The sequence below is a fragment of the Polistes fuscatus genome, unplaced genomic scaffold, assembly GCF_010416935.1.
Source record: "Polistes fuscatus isolate 324 unplaced genomic scaffold, CU_Pfus_HIC Scaffold6, whole genome shotgun sequence".
Taxonomy (NCBI): Eukaryota; Metazoa; Arthropoda; class Insecta; order Hymenoptera; family Vespidae; genus Polistes; species Polistes fuscatus.
Genome location: NW_025113140.1, coordinates 4,604,757 through 4,621,785, shown reverse-complemented (window position 1 = coordinate 4,621,785; position 17,029 = coordinate 4,604,757). Strand labels below are relative to the sequence as shown.

Genomic DNA, 17,029 nt, shown 5'->3' with positions numbered 1-17,029 from the left:
AAGCTCGGTGTCGCGTTCCTCGTGTTGCCTATGTAAACTCGTATGTATATACGGAGGCAAAGGAAGATTTAAATTCGACTAAATTGCTAAATAAAGTTGAATGTATTCCTAGATTGAAAGAGAAAGGGAGAAAGAGAAAGAGAGAGAAAGAAAAAGTAGATCGAAAGGTTTTACCTTGCAGTGTTTGCGAAACGTAGAAAATAATGGCCAATTTGCAAGCTGTTTCCTGTCTTCAATGAACATGAAGACAAGAGGATACTAATATAGATATATATGTTCCACAATCTCGAAAAAGAACTTTTTGAATAGAATTCTATCGAACCGAGTAACTGAATATGTTGATAATTGAAAAATATAATTATTTGTAAAATGACAGATAATTAAAACGATTGGTTAATTGTGAATCTCAAATAACAAATTTTACTTTAATTAAAAAGTATAATTATTTGAAATAAAAAAAAAGTTAAAATTATTTATAGTACTTCGATGTTATATTGTTGTACATGACTTGCTGTTCATTATATTCCAAGCATATTATTATTTTCTATAATAAACTCTTCGAAAATCAATAAATTACGCGTGCATGTAGCGAATATGGGGAGAATGACAAATAATATAAAAAGTATATGCAATGATTGATAATTAATAAATAAATTTTAATAACTTTACTTTTTATATATATACACATTTATTAACCAATACTTATTTTATGCAATAGTTGAAATGATTTTAATAAAATGCAATGTGAATCGTATTAGAATAATATTATTTTGCGCGTTGACATGAGGTTACACACCAGTGATTTCATAATTGATTTTCCGGATCGTGACTAGAACAATTCGAAAATAAATTTTCTGCCGGGAAAATATGGTACACACGTAAACAGATGACGAGTAGGTGTTATTCGTCAACTGATGTGGACATGCTCGGGACATGAAAAATCTATTAATAGAATTAAGTGCCCTCAAATTTGTTTATTCCACTTAGTTTTTCATATATATGTGCATATAAAAAGTATCATTTTTCGAAAAAAATGACAGTTTCCATTTCCAATGTTTTTTTTTCGAAATTCTTCACTTTTTTAGGATCAAATTACTACTTCCAATTTTTTCCAAATTTCTTATTACTTTGTTTTATACGATAAAATTTTTAATTTCTAATTTTTTTTCAAATTCGCCTTCTTTATTTCTTTTCTCTTTAAATGAATATTTTAACGAATGTATTTTTTAAAAAATGTTTCGTTTATTTATAAAAATATTTAAAACGTTTCTTTCTCACGACGAATAAAAGTACTTACAAGCTCTTGTACGTTAAACAACGCGACGATATAAAAAATTTCCAAAGTTAATTTTACTTTCTCGTATGTTAAATATTTCAGTTTAATAAAACAAAATTTCTATATTACAGGTAAATTCAGGATCGTGGAGTTTGCCAGGATTCGTTTGCGACTTCTACATAGCAATGGACGTAACCTGCAGTACGAGTTCCATCTTCAATTTGGTAGCAATCTCCATAGACAGGTATGATAATTATTTATTGATAAATAATAACAAATATTTATATATCAAAAAATATAAACTCTTTCTTTTTCTCTTTATCCAATCGCTATTCCCAATGGTATAGTTGAAAATTTGCATTCGGTGCAGCGAACAAACTCGCTATGATTGTCAAAACAATCTTGGAATTAGAAGGACAATAAAAAGTAACTAAAAAATAACGAATGCGATTTACGTGAGAAGAATAAAGAAATAAACGTGGGCGCAGTAAAATTGGATCGCGTTAAAAAAGAAAGAAGAAAAAAAAAAGTTTGTATATCAGTGATAAAAAAATAAATAGACGTGAGCGCGAGTGTAGTTTTATTGTTCTTGCAAAAAAATATATTTTTCTCACGATTATCGATTAGATTTCATGAATAATTTATGCTGATTTTTTCAAGATATCGTTAAATGTTTATACGTACTTTCACTTCGAGTCTCGGGATTTACGTGAGAAAAATAAAAGAAACAAATGTAAGAATAGTTAAAATAAATCAACATAATAAATAAAAATTTCATCCAAAAATTGATCTACATATGACAAAAAAATAAAGTCTGAGAAAATCTTTTAATTTTTCAATTTTATATTTACCAAAGAAAAATTTATTCGCGCTTATCGATTAAATTATTTTCCGATACGTCGCGTCTCGTTCGCTCGTTTATTAGATCCATGAAATTGACACACTTCTAACATAAACACCTTTTTCCAGATTATTTTTATAATTATTTTGATTTTTAATTTGAAATTGAAAAACTGCGTCAAGATTGAAAGTGTCGAGAGAAAATTGGTAGAAGGTCGAAAGAGGTAAAAAATTATTGATGAGATGGTAAAGTGATGAAATAGGCAAAAAGAAAAAATCAAGAATTTTTGGGTTAATGGGTTGCCAAAGGGGGTGGTAATTTACAGATGGTAAATTTTAAATGAGACGTTTATTTTCAAGCACTCTAATTATTTCTTCGTTTCCTTCAATAGTGATAAATAAATTTATGGATGTAAATAACGGGAGAGAGAGAGAGAGAGAGAGTGAATCTTTCGATATATTATTACTTCCAGCAAACGATATGATACGGGTACGCATGAGATTGTTATTAATGAGACAAACGAACGTGCATTATAAAGCTCGATCGATTTTCCCCTGTTACGAGACTTTTCAATATATTTAATATATATATGTATACGTATGCGTGTGTAAGATTTACAATGTATTTTTTTAATTTAATTATTTAATATATTGTTTAATAATGTTTATTAAAAGGTTTAATAAATTATAATGAAATAGAATAAAATAATAATTATAATAAATTATAATGAAATAGAATAAAATCGTAAGTAAATTAATAATTAATGCTTTTCGTGTTTTATGTTACTTTAAACGTCGTTATTCTTAATAAAGATATCGTCGTAATTATCTCTTCGTTATTCGTCGTTTTTCGCCGTAATCTTTCATACAAAACATACTCGTCGTAATTTCCAAATCAAGACCATGCAAATGCGCACCGATTTGTCCCTTCGTTGCCTTTATATACTAATCATTCCCTTCTATCACCTTTCGTCATTTCCTATTGCGTCTTTCTCGAAACTTTCTGATCATTCTCGAACGTACAAAATCTCGATTATTTCTTTACTTTAATAATATTTGAGAGAGATTATTTAAGAATATTTGAGAGATTCGGTGCGACCAAACATTAGGCGATAAACTCAAGTAGTGTCGCCTTATAAAAAAAACACATGCGTTCCCGTCTAAAGAAACTTTCATGCTACAATAAATTCTCATACACTCATACCCATATCATAGGCCAGTCAACGCGGGCCAAAAACTGACCTTTTAGCTGATCGCTTCAAAATTTGACCTAAGGGTAAGTTGACGACGCTGAATCGAATGGTGCTAATTATAATAAGGTCAGCAACCGGCATCTTGGGGAAAAAGGGTAAAAAAGGGTAAAATATAGCCTTATCTTAGAATCTAGGCATTTAATCGAAAAAAGTTTCAAACAAAAGTTGTAGAGAATTGAAAAATACTAAAAAAATGTTCTATGAGTTATCTTCGTATTTTCAAAAATAAGCGCATAAAATTGGATTGAAGATGGGAAAAAAATTGTAAGAGTGGGAGAAAGCAAGCTTATCCCTCCGTCGCGTTTTACACGCGAGCGAGCTAGTGTGCGTGCGAGCGTCCGTGTGCACTAATACACAAACGAAGGATCTTCGGCAATCTTCGGGACTCTCGGTCTTGAATGAAAGTGCGAGTGAGAGAACAAACCAATACTTCTCTCTTTTTATTTATCATGCGATAACGAGTATTATTGTCCTTGGCCATCGATTGTTGAGCCTTCTGATATTTCTCTTTTTATATTTTTTCTTTCGGTAGCAAGAATTTTACGTCTTGGCCATCGAGCGACGAGCGTTTTGTATACGAGTGCGAGTGAGAAAGAAAACCGATATTTCTCTCTTTCTATTTTTTCTTTCGGTAGCGAGAATTCTTCGTTTTGGCCATCGTGCGTCGAGCGTTTTGTATATCTATATATATCGGCGTATAAGCGCGGCATTTTTAAATCGAATCTTGATGCTTATGGCACGCCGTTTTTTTATTTATTGTGAAAAATAATGAACCTTGAGTAAAAAAAAAAAATAATTCATTTTAACAGAAACTATTATTATTTAGTTGAGAGTAAAAATAATGAATTAATTTTGTGTCTCGCCATAAAATTAATTAGAATAAATAATTGATATAAATTCTTTGCCTCACAAAAATTTATTTGTATATCAAATTGAATACGTATTCTCTTTAAGACGAAATTTAAAATTTAAATAATTTTCCTATTAAATTATGTATTTTATAAAATTTTAAATTACTGACTTTTTGTCTCGTAAAAATTTATTAGTGTATCAAATTAAATACATATTTGAAAAAGAAGAATTTTATATCCACACATAAAATTAATTCAAGATATATATGAAAGGATATTCTAAAAACGTGGAATTTATTTTTTGTCTATACATAATTTTAATTCATTTTTATTATATTATAAGAAAACAGTAATGCATTCTGATTCATCTTCGAAGTCTTAAGAATTGTACGAAAAAAATTGAGCAATTATCAATTGGTGCGTTAGCGTAAGTAGTAACGTCTTCGCTTCTCGCGCTGGGTATTAACGTTCGATTCTTCGCGGGGGAATTATTTTTTTTATAAGTTTTTCTATCCTTAACAAGGAGACGATCAGTGAGTCTCACCTCAGATTTTTTTCAAATTTTGCACTAACGATATAAATTTTATTAAGAAATCAACATTATTACGCGAGTAATAAAATTACCAATTATAAATAAAATAATATCCAATAAATAACAAAAATTAATTTTTAACGTGCCGAAACGATACATTTTTTAGGATGATATTTACAGGATGAATTTGTAATTTAAGTAATAAACTTCGTTTATTTGTGCAGGATGTAAAAAAATTTATTGCTTTGAATTTTTTTGTAATAATTTTAATTTTTTTTCTATATATAATTAGAAATTAGGAAATGTAAAAATAATTTATATAACCTAAGAATAGAAAAACTTATAAAAAAAATAATTCCCCCGCGAAGAATCGAACGTTAATACCCAGCGCGAGAAGCGAAGACGTTACTACTTACGCTAACGCACCAATTGATAATTGCTCAATTTTTTTCGTACAATTCTTAAGACTTCGAAGATGAATCAGAATGCATTACTGTTTTTTTATAACATAATAAAAATGAATTAAAATTATGTATAGACAAAAAATAAATTCCACGTTTTTAGAATATCCTTTCATATATATCTTGAATTAATTTTGTGTGTGGATATAAAATTCTTCTTTTTCAAATATGTATTTAATTTGATACACTAATAAATTTTTACGAGACAAAAAGTCAGTAATTTAAAATTTTATAAAATACATAATTTAATAGGAAAATATTTAAATTTTAAATTTCGTCTTAAAGAGAATACGTATTCAATTTGATATACAAATAAATTTTTGTGAGGCAAAGAATTTATATCAATTATTTATTCTAATTAATTTTATGGCGAGACACAAAATTAATTCATTATTTTTACTCTCAACTAAATAATAATAGTTTCTGTTAAAATGAATTATTTTTTTTTTTACTCAAGGTTCATTATTTTTCACAATAAATAAAAAACGGCGTGCCATAAGCATCAAGATTCGATTTAAAAATGCCGCGCTTATACGCCGATATATATAGATATACAAAACGCTCGACGCACGATGGCCAAAACGAAGAATTCTCGCTACCGAAAGAAAAAATAGAAAGAGAGAAATATCGGTTTTCTTTCTCACTCGCACTCGTATACAAAAGGCTCGACGCTCGATGGCCAAGACGTAAAATTCTTGCTACCGAAAGAAAAAATATAAAAAGAGAAATATCAGAAGGCTCAACAATCGATGGCCAAGGACAATAATACTCGTTATCGCATGATAAATAAAAAGAGAGAAGTATTGGTTTGTTCTCTCACTCGCACTTTCATTCAAGACCGAGAGTCCCGAAGATTGCCGAAGATCCTTCGTTTGTGTATTAGTGCACACGGACGCTCGCACGCACACTAGCTCGCTCGCGTGTAAAACGCGACGGAGGGATAAGCTTGCTTTCTCCCACTCTTACAATTTTTTTCCCATCTTCAATCCAATTTTATGCGCTTATTTTTGAAAATACGAAGATAACTCATAGAACATTTTTTAGTATTTTTCAATTCTCTACAACTTTTGTTTGAAACTTTTTTCGATTAAATGCCTAGATTCTAAGATAAGGCTATATTTTACCCTTTTTTACCCTTTTTCCCCAAGATGCCGGTTGCTGACCTTATTATAATTAGCACCATTCGATTCAGCGTCGTCAACTTACCCTTAGGTCAAATTTTGAAGCGATCAGCTAAAAGGTCAGTTTTTGGCCCGCGTTGACTGGCCTATCATCAGACGCGACAAATAAAGAATAACATTTCCGTAACGGTACTTATAAAAAAATCGTCTTTCGATATTTCTAGAAATATCGATGCACACACTTTTAATGCTAATCATTCTTCTTAAGTTTCTTTTCTTTCATACCAAACACTGCCTCTTTGTTCACTCTCGAATTTTCTCTCATTCTCACATATGTAAAGCTAGCAAGATTATTACGTGTATTACGAACGTAATGATGTTCGTCAAAAGTAAGGATATCAAATATTCGTGGTTTGTTAATAGTTAATATTTAAAATTATTTATTCGTATTTGTAATGTAACAAACAAATCGTAAATTCATAGAATTTTTCATTTAATTTCATTTAACGTTGTTAAAAAAATTCACAATATCATCATATATTATATACATTTATTATACAATATCTACATAAATTATAACTGTTCTCTCGTACAGTCATTGATTAAATGATATTTTTTATTTATAAAATGTATTCATTTGAAAAACATATCTCGCATGTATGTAATTATTATTATATTTCAAATTATATACTGAAATATTTTATATTCATACTTATTAAGGTACAGCATCGGTTTACTTTTATATAAAATTGTATAATTATTATTTAAAAATAATATTTTGCGAGATAACGAAGTTTATCACGAACAAAAATAATCCATTTTAAAATTATGTTTGCCATTTTAAATATCGTTGAACTGAATAATTCGACCATTCCGATAGCTTTTAACTGTAACGGTATACCATTAAATTGCATGGCGTTTATACTTGTTTTTACGCTGTAATTTCAATTTAAAACGTATAATACACCGAATTACGCGTGACACGTTAAAGTCTCATACATAGAAAATGCATCCTGCTGATTAAAAGTTACGCCTGTTTTAGTATTTACTTACTCTTTCTCTCTTTATCTTTTTCTACTTCGATAGGGGAGGTTTGTTCATTGTCAGAGACAATACTTGAATTAACGTTTAAATATTAATAGTACTCGTTAACGATTCACGCCATACGAAAATTATTGCAGTTTATCGTTCTACCATTAACGATTTTATCAACCAATAATAATAATGTTAATTATGTTTAATTAATACCATTTATATAAATTATATAATTCGAAATGTGTGTGTGTACTCTATTTAAATAAAATTTAAAATAAACAAATTAGAAAAAAAATAATAACGACTCGATTGTTAAAATATTTTTTACTTTGTAAATAATCTAACCAAAGGTGTAAAAAGTGAGGAGTCGTTTTACGAAAGAAATTTTAATTGCAGATATATAGCAGTGACGCAGCCGATAAAGTATGCCAAACACAGGAACAATAGAAGAGTGTGGATGACGATACTGTTGGTCTGGGCGATATCAGCCGCGATCGGCAGCCCGATTGTTCTTGGCTTGAATAACACTCCCAATCGGTTACCGGACCAATGTCTCTTCTATAATACAGACTTCATCATATACTCAAGCCTATCCAGCTTCTACATACCCTGTATCATCATGGTGTTCCTCTATTATAACATATTTAAGGTATTATTATTTTGTTTTTCTCTTTAACGCGTGTACCACTTTTTTAAGTTACATTTGTTACAAATTAAAAATAATTTACAAGTATTTATGTTGGTAAACTAAAATACTGATCACAGTGTGTCATATTATTTTTTCATTTAAAATATGTTTATGTTCGTAATTTTGAAATTAAAATTGGTAAAGAAATTAAAAAACTTATTTTGTGATCTTTTGGGACAATGGGTCGATGAAATTGTATTCAATATTAAAAATATACTGAAATTTCTTAGAAGACTGAAAGGTATACCCATTTTGTGCTCTCTAATGCTGTTGCTTATCTTATACAAATATTTTATTGAACGAGCATTTCGGGAAATCTCAATGTTTCAAAAATAAAATAAATTGATTTTTTATTTTAATTTGATGAGAGGATAATTAAATTTGTAGATTCGTGCTTACACTGTGTAATATAGTTTCCGTATATTATTGTAAATTTAAGATATCAAATATCTTTGTTTCCGTCTCTTACTAATACTTTTCTTCCTTTATTTTTAATTCGGATAATCTCGTTGCTAGATTCTAGTAGTGGTCACTGTGGTTTTAAGCGATTACATTGCGGTTTCTCGTTAAATACAATCGTTTCGTTGATTTATCCCTTGAAAGGTACATTGTCCGAATGTGTGATCAGTGTTTACCACTACTAGGCAATTTTCAACGAAATCCTAATTACTTGGAATTAGTATAATTATACTTTTATGTTAAAAAATATAATACATTTATATTTATTTATAATGTAAGATCGGTTTATCGTTTATTTATTTAGAAACAATATATTTTATCTTATCATTGATATTGATATTCAATTACACGTTGTGAAATCGTTTCAGGGTCTACGAAATAGAGCGAGAAAAGCTCGAGCTAATCGAAAACCAAATCTAGTAGATATAAAGCCGGGCAGTATCATAGAGAATATAGCGAACACTCGGAGGTGAGTAAACGTTTGTATTCCATATCGCGATCTATCATAGCTAACGTTTATGTTAGTCAAAATAAATCATGGAATAATTGTAATATTTGTTGAAAAACATTTAAATTACTATGATAATTATCGATATCAATATACAATAATTTTCAGTTTTACATTTGCCAGTTCACAAGTCCTAGGAAAAGAAACGAAATTTTTTTCGTGAAATAAACATTTCAATATTTAAAATAAATTTATAAAACAGAAATCTATAAAACTGCTACTCTTTTTTACGTTAGTATTTTTTAAATAATTTTAATCAGTATTAAAATTAAATAATTATTTTAATGTGTTATCTTGATGCAATTCTAATACTATCAACCACCTTATTATCAATTTATTTGGAATACTGAAAAATTATTAATAATACTATTAATTCAATTTACAATATTTATCAACATACTATTAACACATTTGAAAATACTGATTAAAAATATTTACAAATATTAATCATATATAAATGGAAACAAATTTATAATATGTGTTTAAAGCTTATAGCGACCTTTCGCACGAACGCTTCTGCACGCGAGCATAAACGAAAATACGATTAGAAAAGACACAAGGATTTATTGGAATGATACGCTCGAGATGCTTTAGCTGTTACTCTTTCCCAAATCGTTAAAAAAAGCGCCAGAAAGAAGGAAAAAAATACCATAGGAATATCTCTCCCAAATTCGAGGTGATTTTTTATAGAGGATTAAGGATTTGGATTCATAAGGGTCCCTATCGCGTGTTTTTTCATTTCACTTGACACTTTACAACAGCGAGTACGTTTCGATTCATTAAGTTGGCTCAAGAAAGAAATTGCTTCAAATATGTTGAATATCACAAAACTTCATTCAAAACTTTCAAACTATTATTTTCTAACGAGGTCTTCAAAATGTTTGCCTTCTTTTTAGGCTAAATCAAATTCTCATAAAACGTATACGTCGATAAATAAAACAAACTTATACGAATGAAACTATAAGATATTAATTTACACTTCGTTTCGTTCGAAACGAAATACTCTTCGACCGTCGTTAAAAATTCTAGATAAGGTAAATCCTGTTACTAAAAACTCAGAAAATTACCATATGCACATTCACAAAGTAAGATAGATATAACCCATAGTTCATACTTTAACCTTGTAAGTGTAGGTTCGATAACACATAGAGAGAGAGAGAGAGAGTGAGAGAGTAGGTTGATACCGTTATGTATACCCATTTAACACAGAGGATCTAACATCAAAGCGTTATCGTAGAACGCGCATGGAATTAATTACACGTGCTCTCGCGGTAGGACCCGTTTGTTATTATTTATGGTTTCGTTCCATAACTCTCGTTTGTTCGGGGTGGAAGAAGAGAAGGTGGAAGTGGAGTAGGTGTGGTGGAAAAGGAAGTGGAAGTGGAAGAAGAAGAGGGGAGGTGTTATCGATAAATTGGACTTAGGTGTTTACATCGTCGAGCCACATTTTGGCTCTCTAACTTCGTCTTTCCTTTCGGGTTTTGTGTATCCAATATAATCTCAGTTCCGCGTTAATCCTAGTTACATCCTCTCCCCCCCCCGCTCTCTCTCTCTGTCTCACTCACTCACTCGCTCACTTGCTCACTCTCTCACTCTCACTCCTATACAAGCGTATAGATGCATACGTAAATACGTATATACATGCATACATGCATACATGTTACATAGGTTATCCTTAACAAAATTTTCTGGCGTTGAACGATCTAGTCTTATCGACTATGTAGCCGTATGAAACGAAATTTAGGTCGGTATCCAAGCATGACCTCGACGATACTTAGCAAAACTTACGAGTAGTATCGTCTTTGCCTGGCCAATGTTGAGTGTTAAAGCGTATTTTCTAAGATCACGGGTTCTCCTTGCATCCTTCGCGCTCTGTTATCTACAAAAGTCAAGCGAATCTACGTTTCCCTTCTTGGAAATAAATTTCTTCTCGACTACGGAACTAACCTACTTATGGTTGCCTCTGTCACGCATTAACCGTTGCTTTCGTTATACCTTTTTCAATATACCTCTATCTTTCTTTCTTTCTATTTTTCTTACGTAGTTACGTAGTATTTGAAAATAAGCAGATCATAAATAAGAAAAAGCACGGTCCCGTTCCGGTATTAAAAAGTTAACGATTTTGCGTTATTACCAGAAGTTGTTTATCAAATAATTCCTATTTCCATCCATTACCCAAATGTTATCAAATTTTCTCTTATGAAAATTCAAAAGTCGATCTTTAACGAGATAGTCCGAATTTAGTTGGTAATCCAAATGGGAAAGTTGTGGTAGGGTTTCGTGCATCTGTAGAAGGGGTTTCCTTTAAAGTTATCTTGAAGGAAGGAATAAAGCTTGTTTTCTGTTTTCTTCTTTGATTATACCTATCTCTTTATCTAATTTTTTTTTCTTTTTAAGAATTTCTCTTGATTCTACTTTAAAATTTATCTTAGCTAGAGCAAAAATGAAGGAAATAAATTTTTTGTTTTCTGTATCTATAAACCACGAGAGCAGCAGGATTATAAAATCTACTTTCTCTCTTTCTCTAATCTATTTTTATTATATCAGTCCAACCCTGTTCCATCTATCCTTAAAGAATTCTTACTGTGTATAGGCATCAGTTGAACACCGAAGGTTTATTTCATTTCATATCTTCAATGTGGCAGAATACTCGTAAACGTGATATCGTTCCTGAGAAATAAGGTCGCATTTAACCTTTTAAACGGAAATATGACGTTGTTCATAGGTCGCATGATAGATATCCTTTCCTAGCTCATGCTGTATGTGTATTTTTCTCATTCTTTATATATCTCTTTTTCTCTCTTTTTCATTCGCTATTTCTATCTCGCTAGTTATCTCTTTTTCTCTTTCTCTCTTCACTCTCTATCTTTCTTTTTCGCTGTGATGACTCGACGCTGGCTGAAACGATGGAAAGAAAAGAAAGCATGATAAGTGTAGAAGCTTTTCTAGAAAGCTTTTGACTAAGATCACGTAGTGGGTTTTCTGTGGCAAGGTTCGCCGAGACGGCGTTGGGGGCAGCCGCCTTGGTGGCTCCCGGCATGGAGGAGCCAACGAACACAGCTTCCGGGAGCAACGAAGATGAAGATGAAACGCCTCTCGATCCAGTAGTCGTCATCTCCAATGACAAGAGCACTGAATTTTTCTTAGCCACTGTCGTCGAAGAAGCAGCGTAAGGCAAAACAACTCGTTTCGTTATTTCAATAGATGTTGGTTCTTTTTTCTTTTTTTTTTCTTTTTCATGTTTAAGGTCAAATATTTTCTCGAATTATATTTAATCTATGCACCCCCTTCTTCTTCTTCACCTCTTCTTTAATTAACCCCCTAATTCTTTGTTTAATTTAATTATTTTTTTTCCTTCTCCTTTATTTTGGTTAACTTTGATTTTATTTTCTAAATAAATTTATGTTGATAGAAGATTTTATCTTTTATTAGCTATGGATAACTTAAAACCTTAGTTTGAAATATATATATATATTTTTTTAATGTAATGTAAAAATGTATATATTTTTAAAAATATAAATTACATATATATGTAAATTATACATCTCTATTTAATATATATATTTCTTTATACAGATAAATAAAATTAGGGATCGTCAGATACTTTGTCATGCAAATGAAATATATTTTTCGAATTCTATACGCATCGGTCGATCTCCATAGAAAAATAGATCAGATTATTATCTAATAACTAAAAATAATTTTGTCATAATCGAAGTTACGATAAACTGGAACGAGTTCGCTAATATAATTTTCAGTAACAACCGAATATCTATCCCCGGTTGCGACTTATATCACAGTTGAGACCGAAGTTTGATAAACAAGTTTTCGTAGGGTCATCTCGTCGAAAGGCGGAAAGCAGTAAGGATTACCTGGACCGTTCGTATTATAGTATAAGAAGGGACGAAACCGAAAGCCCTTAGAATAATTACACTTCTACTACTTACTCTTAGTGGTATCCAAGCGTGTTTTATCGAAATTAGTATATATCGAATAACTCGATATATGCCTTTTCTCACTTTAGACTCTTTAATTAACGAATTCTTACTACATTTTTTTCTGTTTTTCTTTATTTTTTTTTTACTTACATATATATATATCTCTTAACTTTTCTTACTTTTTAACGCTTCATTGTCACGTACAAAGAATTATTAGTAATAAGAGAACCGTTGAAAGGGAGAGAAAATGATCAAAAACTTTTTCTACTTAAGTCATCTTCTAATTCTCTCTTTTTCTCTGCTTTCGGTCAAACGACTTCCGTTAGAAGAGAATCTCGTCTGAGTTTAAACTCGGGCACCTACTATCGATCCTTTTTCTTTCTCCTGAAGTATTAGAATGGAAAGAAAGGAAGGAAAGAAGTTAACCGACAGAAAGAATACAATGGATAGAAAAAGAAAGAACTAGGAGATGTTCGATTCGCGAAGATTTCTCTACTTTCCCTTCTACAATGTCGGAGAATTCGATTCTTTGTACTTTTGATCGTGAGTGTAAGCACGAGTATCACTTACTCGGCCCCATTTTCGAGTCTGCTATGAAAGGTTTCGATTTACGCTAGACGTTTAATCGGAAGTAGTTCTCTGTAGAGATAGTAGTCATTGGGTTTCAATGTAATCACAATAAAGAATGAGAAAGAGAGAGAGAAACGTCGATAGAAGCGTTATCCTAATTTCTTAACTTAATCACTAATGAAATTTAGTACTCAAAACCATTTAACATCTTTTTCAACAATTCAGAGAAGTATTTGACCTTGTCTAACTCGTAATATGCTATAAAACTATCCCAAGGTTTCTAATACTCAAATGATGGTGGAATCGTTTCAGTATATGATATACTCATATACTGAATATACAGTACCATACGTACAGTACCGATGGAATAATCAAAGGTATTTAGGTTAGTATCGTTTTGCTAAAAGTGTAAAGGGTAATCAAAACGATTCAAAATATTAGAAACCTTGAGTAATGTTTTCTTCTCTATCAAAAGTGGTTGCTATGATTTAATTTCTAAATTTGAAATATAATTTTTTATCCTGATTCAAAATTAGGTTAAGTATCTTAAATTATTTGCAATCCTTTTAAATTATTTGAAAAATATTTGACCTTATCAAATTCGTGATACCCAGAAAAATGATTCCCAAGGTTTCTGATACTCGAATGATAGTTGTCGTTTCAGCGCCGTGGCGCAAGCACAATTGGGTGAATCAAATGGTCGGAGAAATTCGGGTTACAACGGTGCAGCTAGCAGTACGATGATACACGAACCAACCGAGACGAATTCGAGTCCAAGTCCAAATCCAAGGATCACATCAGCGCCATCATCCTCAACATCATCTTCGCCACCACCTTCAGCAAGGCCTGGATCAGCAGCGGCTACTAGTGTTCAGAGCTCGCAAATGGATCGGAAAAAGAACGGAAATGGTGGAAACAAACAGGAACTTAAAAGGCTAAAAAGTTTTGGATCCTTGCTACCTCTACAACTTAGTAAAACACCATGCGTATTATCTGGCAGCTCAACTGTTTGTAAAAAAGATAAGAAGAACGCGAGTTCTGGTTCGAAGTTCAACATATATAAGAGTAACAAGGCGAGTAAGAAAAAGAAGGAAAAAAGTTCAGCCAAGAGGGAACGAAAAGCTACTAAAACTCTTGCTATTGTTTTGGGTAAGAAGTTTTAACAATATAGGTGATTCTTGTAAGGGTTTAATATTACTTGTCTTATCGATAACACAGTATCGACATACTCAAACTTGACTAGTTAAAACATTTTGAAACTTGGGTTACAAGTTACTACACATCGATCATTTTCTTCAAAATCTTGCATCTACCCATGTTCAATTTTCATTATCTGTTTACTAAATCTTAACTTGGTTATATTAGAAGCATACCTTTCGCCTAACTATTACAGGCGCATTCCTGATTTGCTGGGTACCCTTCTTCACGTGCAACATCATGGATGCCATGTGCGACAAGTTAGCCCAACCCTGTCAACCAGGTGTCACGGCCTTCATTATCACTTCGTGGCTCGGTTACATGAACAGTTTCGTCAATCCCGTCATATATACTGTCTTCAACCCCGAATTCCGAAAGGCCTTCGGTAAACTTATGCGCCTTTAAATTTCGAAATTAAATCGTGGAAGAAATTGCAAAAATATTTACATATTGACATTGCAAAGTTGAGTTGAATAAATTGGGGACATCAAATTTTCTTTGAAAGAAGCGGAAAAAGGAAATGAAATATTAGATTTTAGAAAAGACTAAAGTTCATAAATGTGTCAGAGTTTATGGTCTCGCACTAATTATGAGTATGACTCCTAATTGCGAGTATCATATGTTAACTTTTTTAGAGTTTTGTTTTCCAAGATTATTCGTGGATAATTTATATTGTAAAGTAAGGCTATTAATAACAAGTATTTTTCCTTGACTTTTAGATAAAATATTTTGCTTAGGTTTTGTTTCTTTTTTAGGAATATGTATTGGTAAAACATAAATTGTAGCAAAATTATTTAGGATCTTAGATTATGTTTGTTTTACCAGTACCATCTGACAAATATAGATGTGAACGAGCTAATGATCTTAAAATATAAAATAAGGAACGTTACAATTGTACAAAGTATATCCGTAAAAATTTCAAACGACTATTCGAAGGACTCTTTCGAACGTAGTCATTCATTTGAGATATAATAATAATAATAATAATAATAATAATAATAATAATAATAATAACAACAGCGTCGCTCGAGAGAAAACGTTCTTCCTTCGACGACATCGTTTTTCTTTATGACTCTATCTACTCCAATTTTTTCCGTTGAACTTGTAGAAATGTATAAGAAGATAAAAGTAAGCAAAAAGAAAAAGAGACTCGGGGTTCATTAACTAGGAATATTTGTCTTGTGTACGAATGTTATTATAAGTATACCTACATTTTTCGTAGATATATCGAGTAACGCCGTGACAGTATTATCCTAGTTATCCTAAAACTTAGCAATATTTTTTGCTCTGGTAATAGAAACGTTAGTCGAAAAATGAATGCAAGCAAACTAGCAACAAAAAATTTAGAAACCACAGTTTCTACGAACATGATTCCATCTATCGAATGTCGAGGGAAAAAAAACATGCTCACTAAAATATAGATATTCGTGCAATAGTTTTGACTCGGTGTATTTCTAGAACTCGTACACCATTTTATGCATATATCTAACCAATTCTGATATTAACTTTTCACAAAAATGCATCTACGCAAAAAGATGCTCATACTCGAATGATTTAAATCATTAAAAAAGATACAAAATCGATGAAAGACAAATATTTCGGATTATCATCTTCGTATCTTTGATTTGTGTGGAGACTAAACAAATTTCCTAAAGTAAGGAAAAATCACGAACATAACTCGCGATCGAATTTTTCAGACATATCAGTGTGTTAGTACGAAATTACACAATGTTATCCATTCGTTCTATCGACTCTCAAAGAACCTTTTTACACACACACACACACAGGCAAACACATATTAACGAAGGTGAATATTCACTTATTGTATAAGAGCGATAAGAACAGAAAAAGATGGAAAGAGTTAGGATAAAAAATGATAAGAGTAAGTATGTATAAGTGTAAACGTATACGTCTCGGCCAATTTAGAATATTTCGCGCGTGTCACGTCTTATTGCAATAATGTTAAACAATCGAATGAAAGCTTTTTACTCTGTTATTTTCCAAACTAAGCTTCTAACTTTTAAGTCTAATCGTGTAAATTTGTAAATATCGTAGAATCTAATCGAACGGGTGCCACTTATTAGACACACACATACGATTAATAAATAAATAAAATAAAATTATATTCCAACGTTTTGTGCCGTTCGAAAAAATGTGATGGGAGATTAAAGTGATCTATCTATGTCATGGTAATAATTACATCTACAAATTTATTCTGATTCGATGATTATAGAAAAAATTCCGTCGAGAAAGAAACGTCGTTTTCACTTGATTTATGAGTCTTGTAAATTTGACGTATT

General features: G+C 31.1%; 1 protein-coding gene across 3 annotated transcripts in view; it reads left to right on the top strand.

Annotated features, from left to right (window-relative positions):
* The window catches only part of LOC122523344 (dopamine D2-like receptor), a 145,779-nt gene extending 129,200 nt beyond the window's left edge, over window positions 1-16,579 (top strand). Inside the window, exons 3-8 of one of the 3 annotated variants that reach the window (XM_043645022.1) lie at window positions 1,408-1,520; window positions 7,766-8,018; window positions 8,885-8,985; window positions 12,017-12,193; window positions 14,185-14,681; window positions 14,926-16,579. In XM_043645022.1, coding sequence (XP_043500957.1) covers window positions 1,408-1,520; window positions 7,766-8,018; window positions 8,885-8,985; window positions 12,017-12,193; window positions 14,185-14,681; window positions 14,926-15,134 — 1,350 coding nt within the window. In that variant the 3' untranslated portion in view covers window positions 15,135-16,579. Of the gene's footprint in view, window positions 1-1,407; window positions 1,521-7,765; window positions 8,019-8,884; window positions 8,986-11,998; window positions 12,194-14,184; window positions 14,682-14,925 lie in introns of all 3 variants that reach the window. The other 2 variants (XM_043645020.1, XM_043645019.1) reach the window with 2 other exon arrangements.
* The last annotated feature ends 450 nt before the right edge of the window (window positions 16,580-17,029 follow it).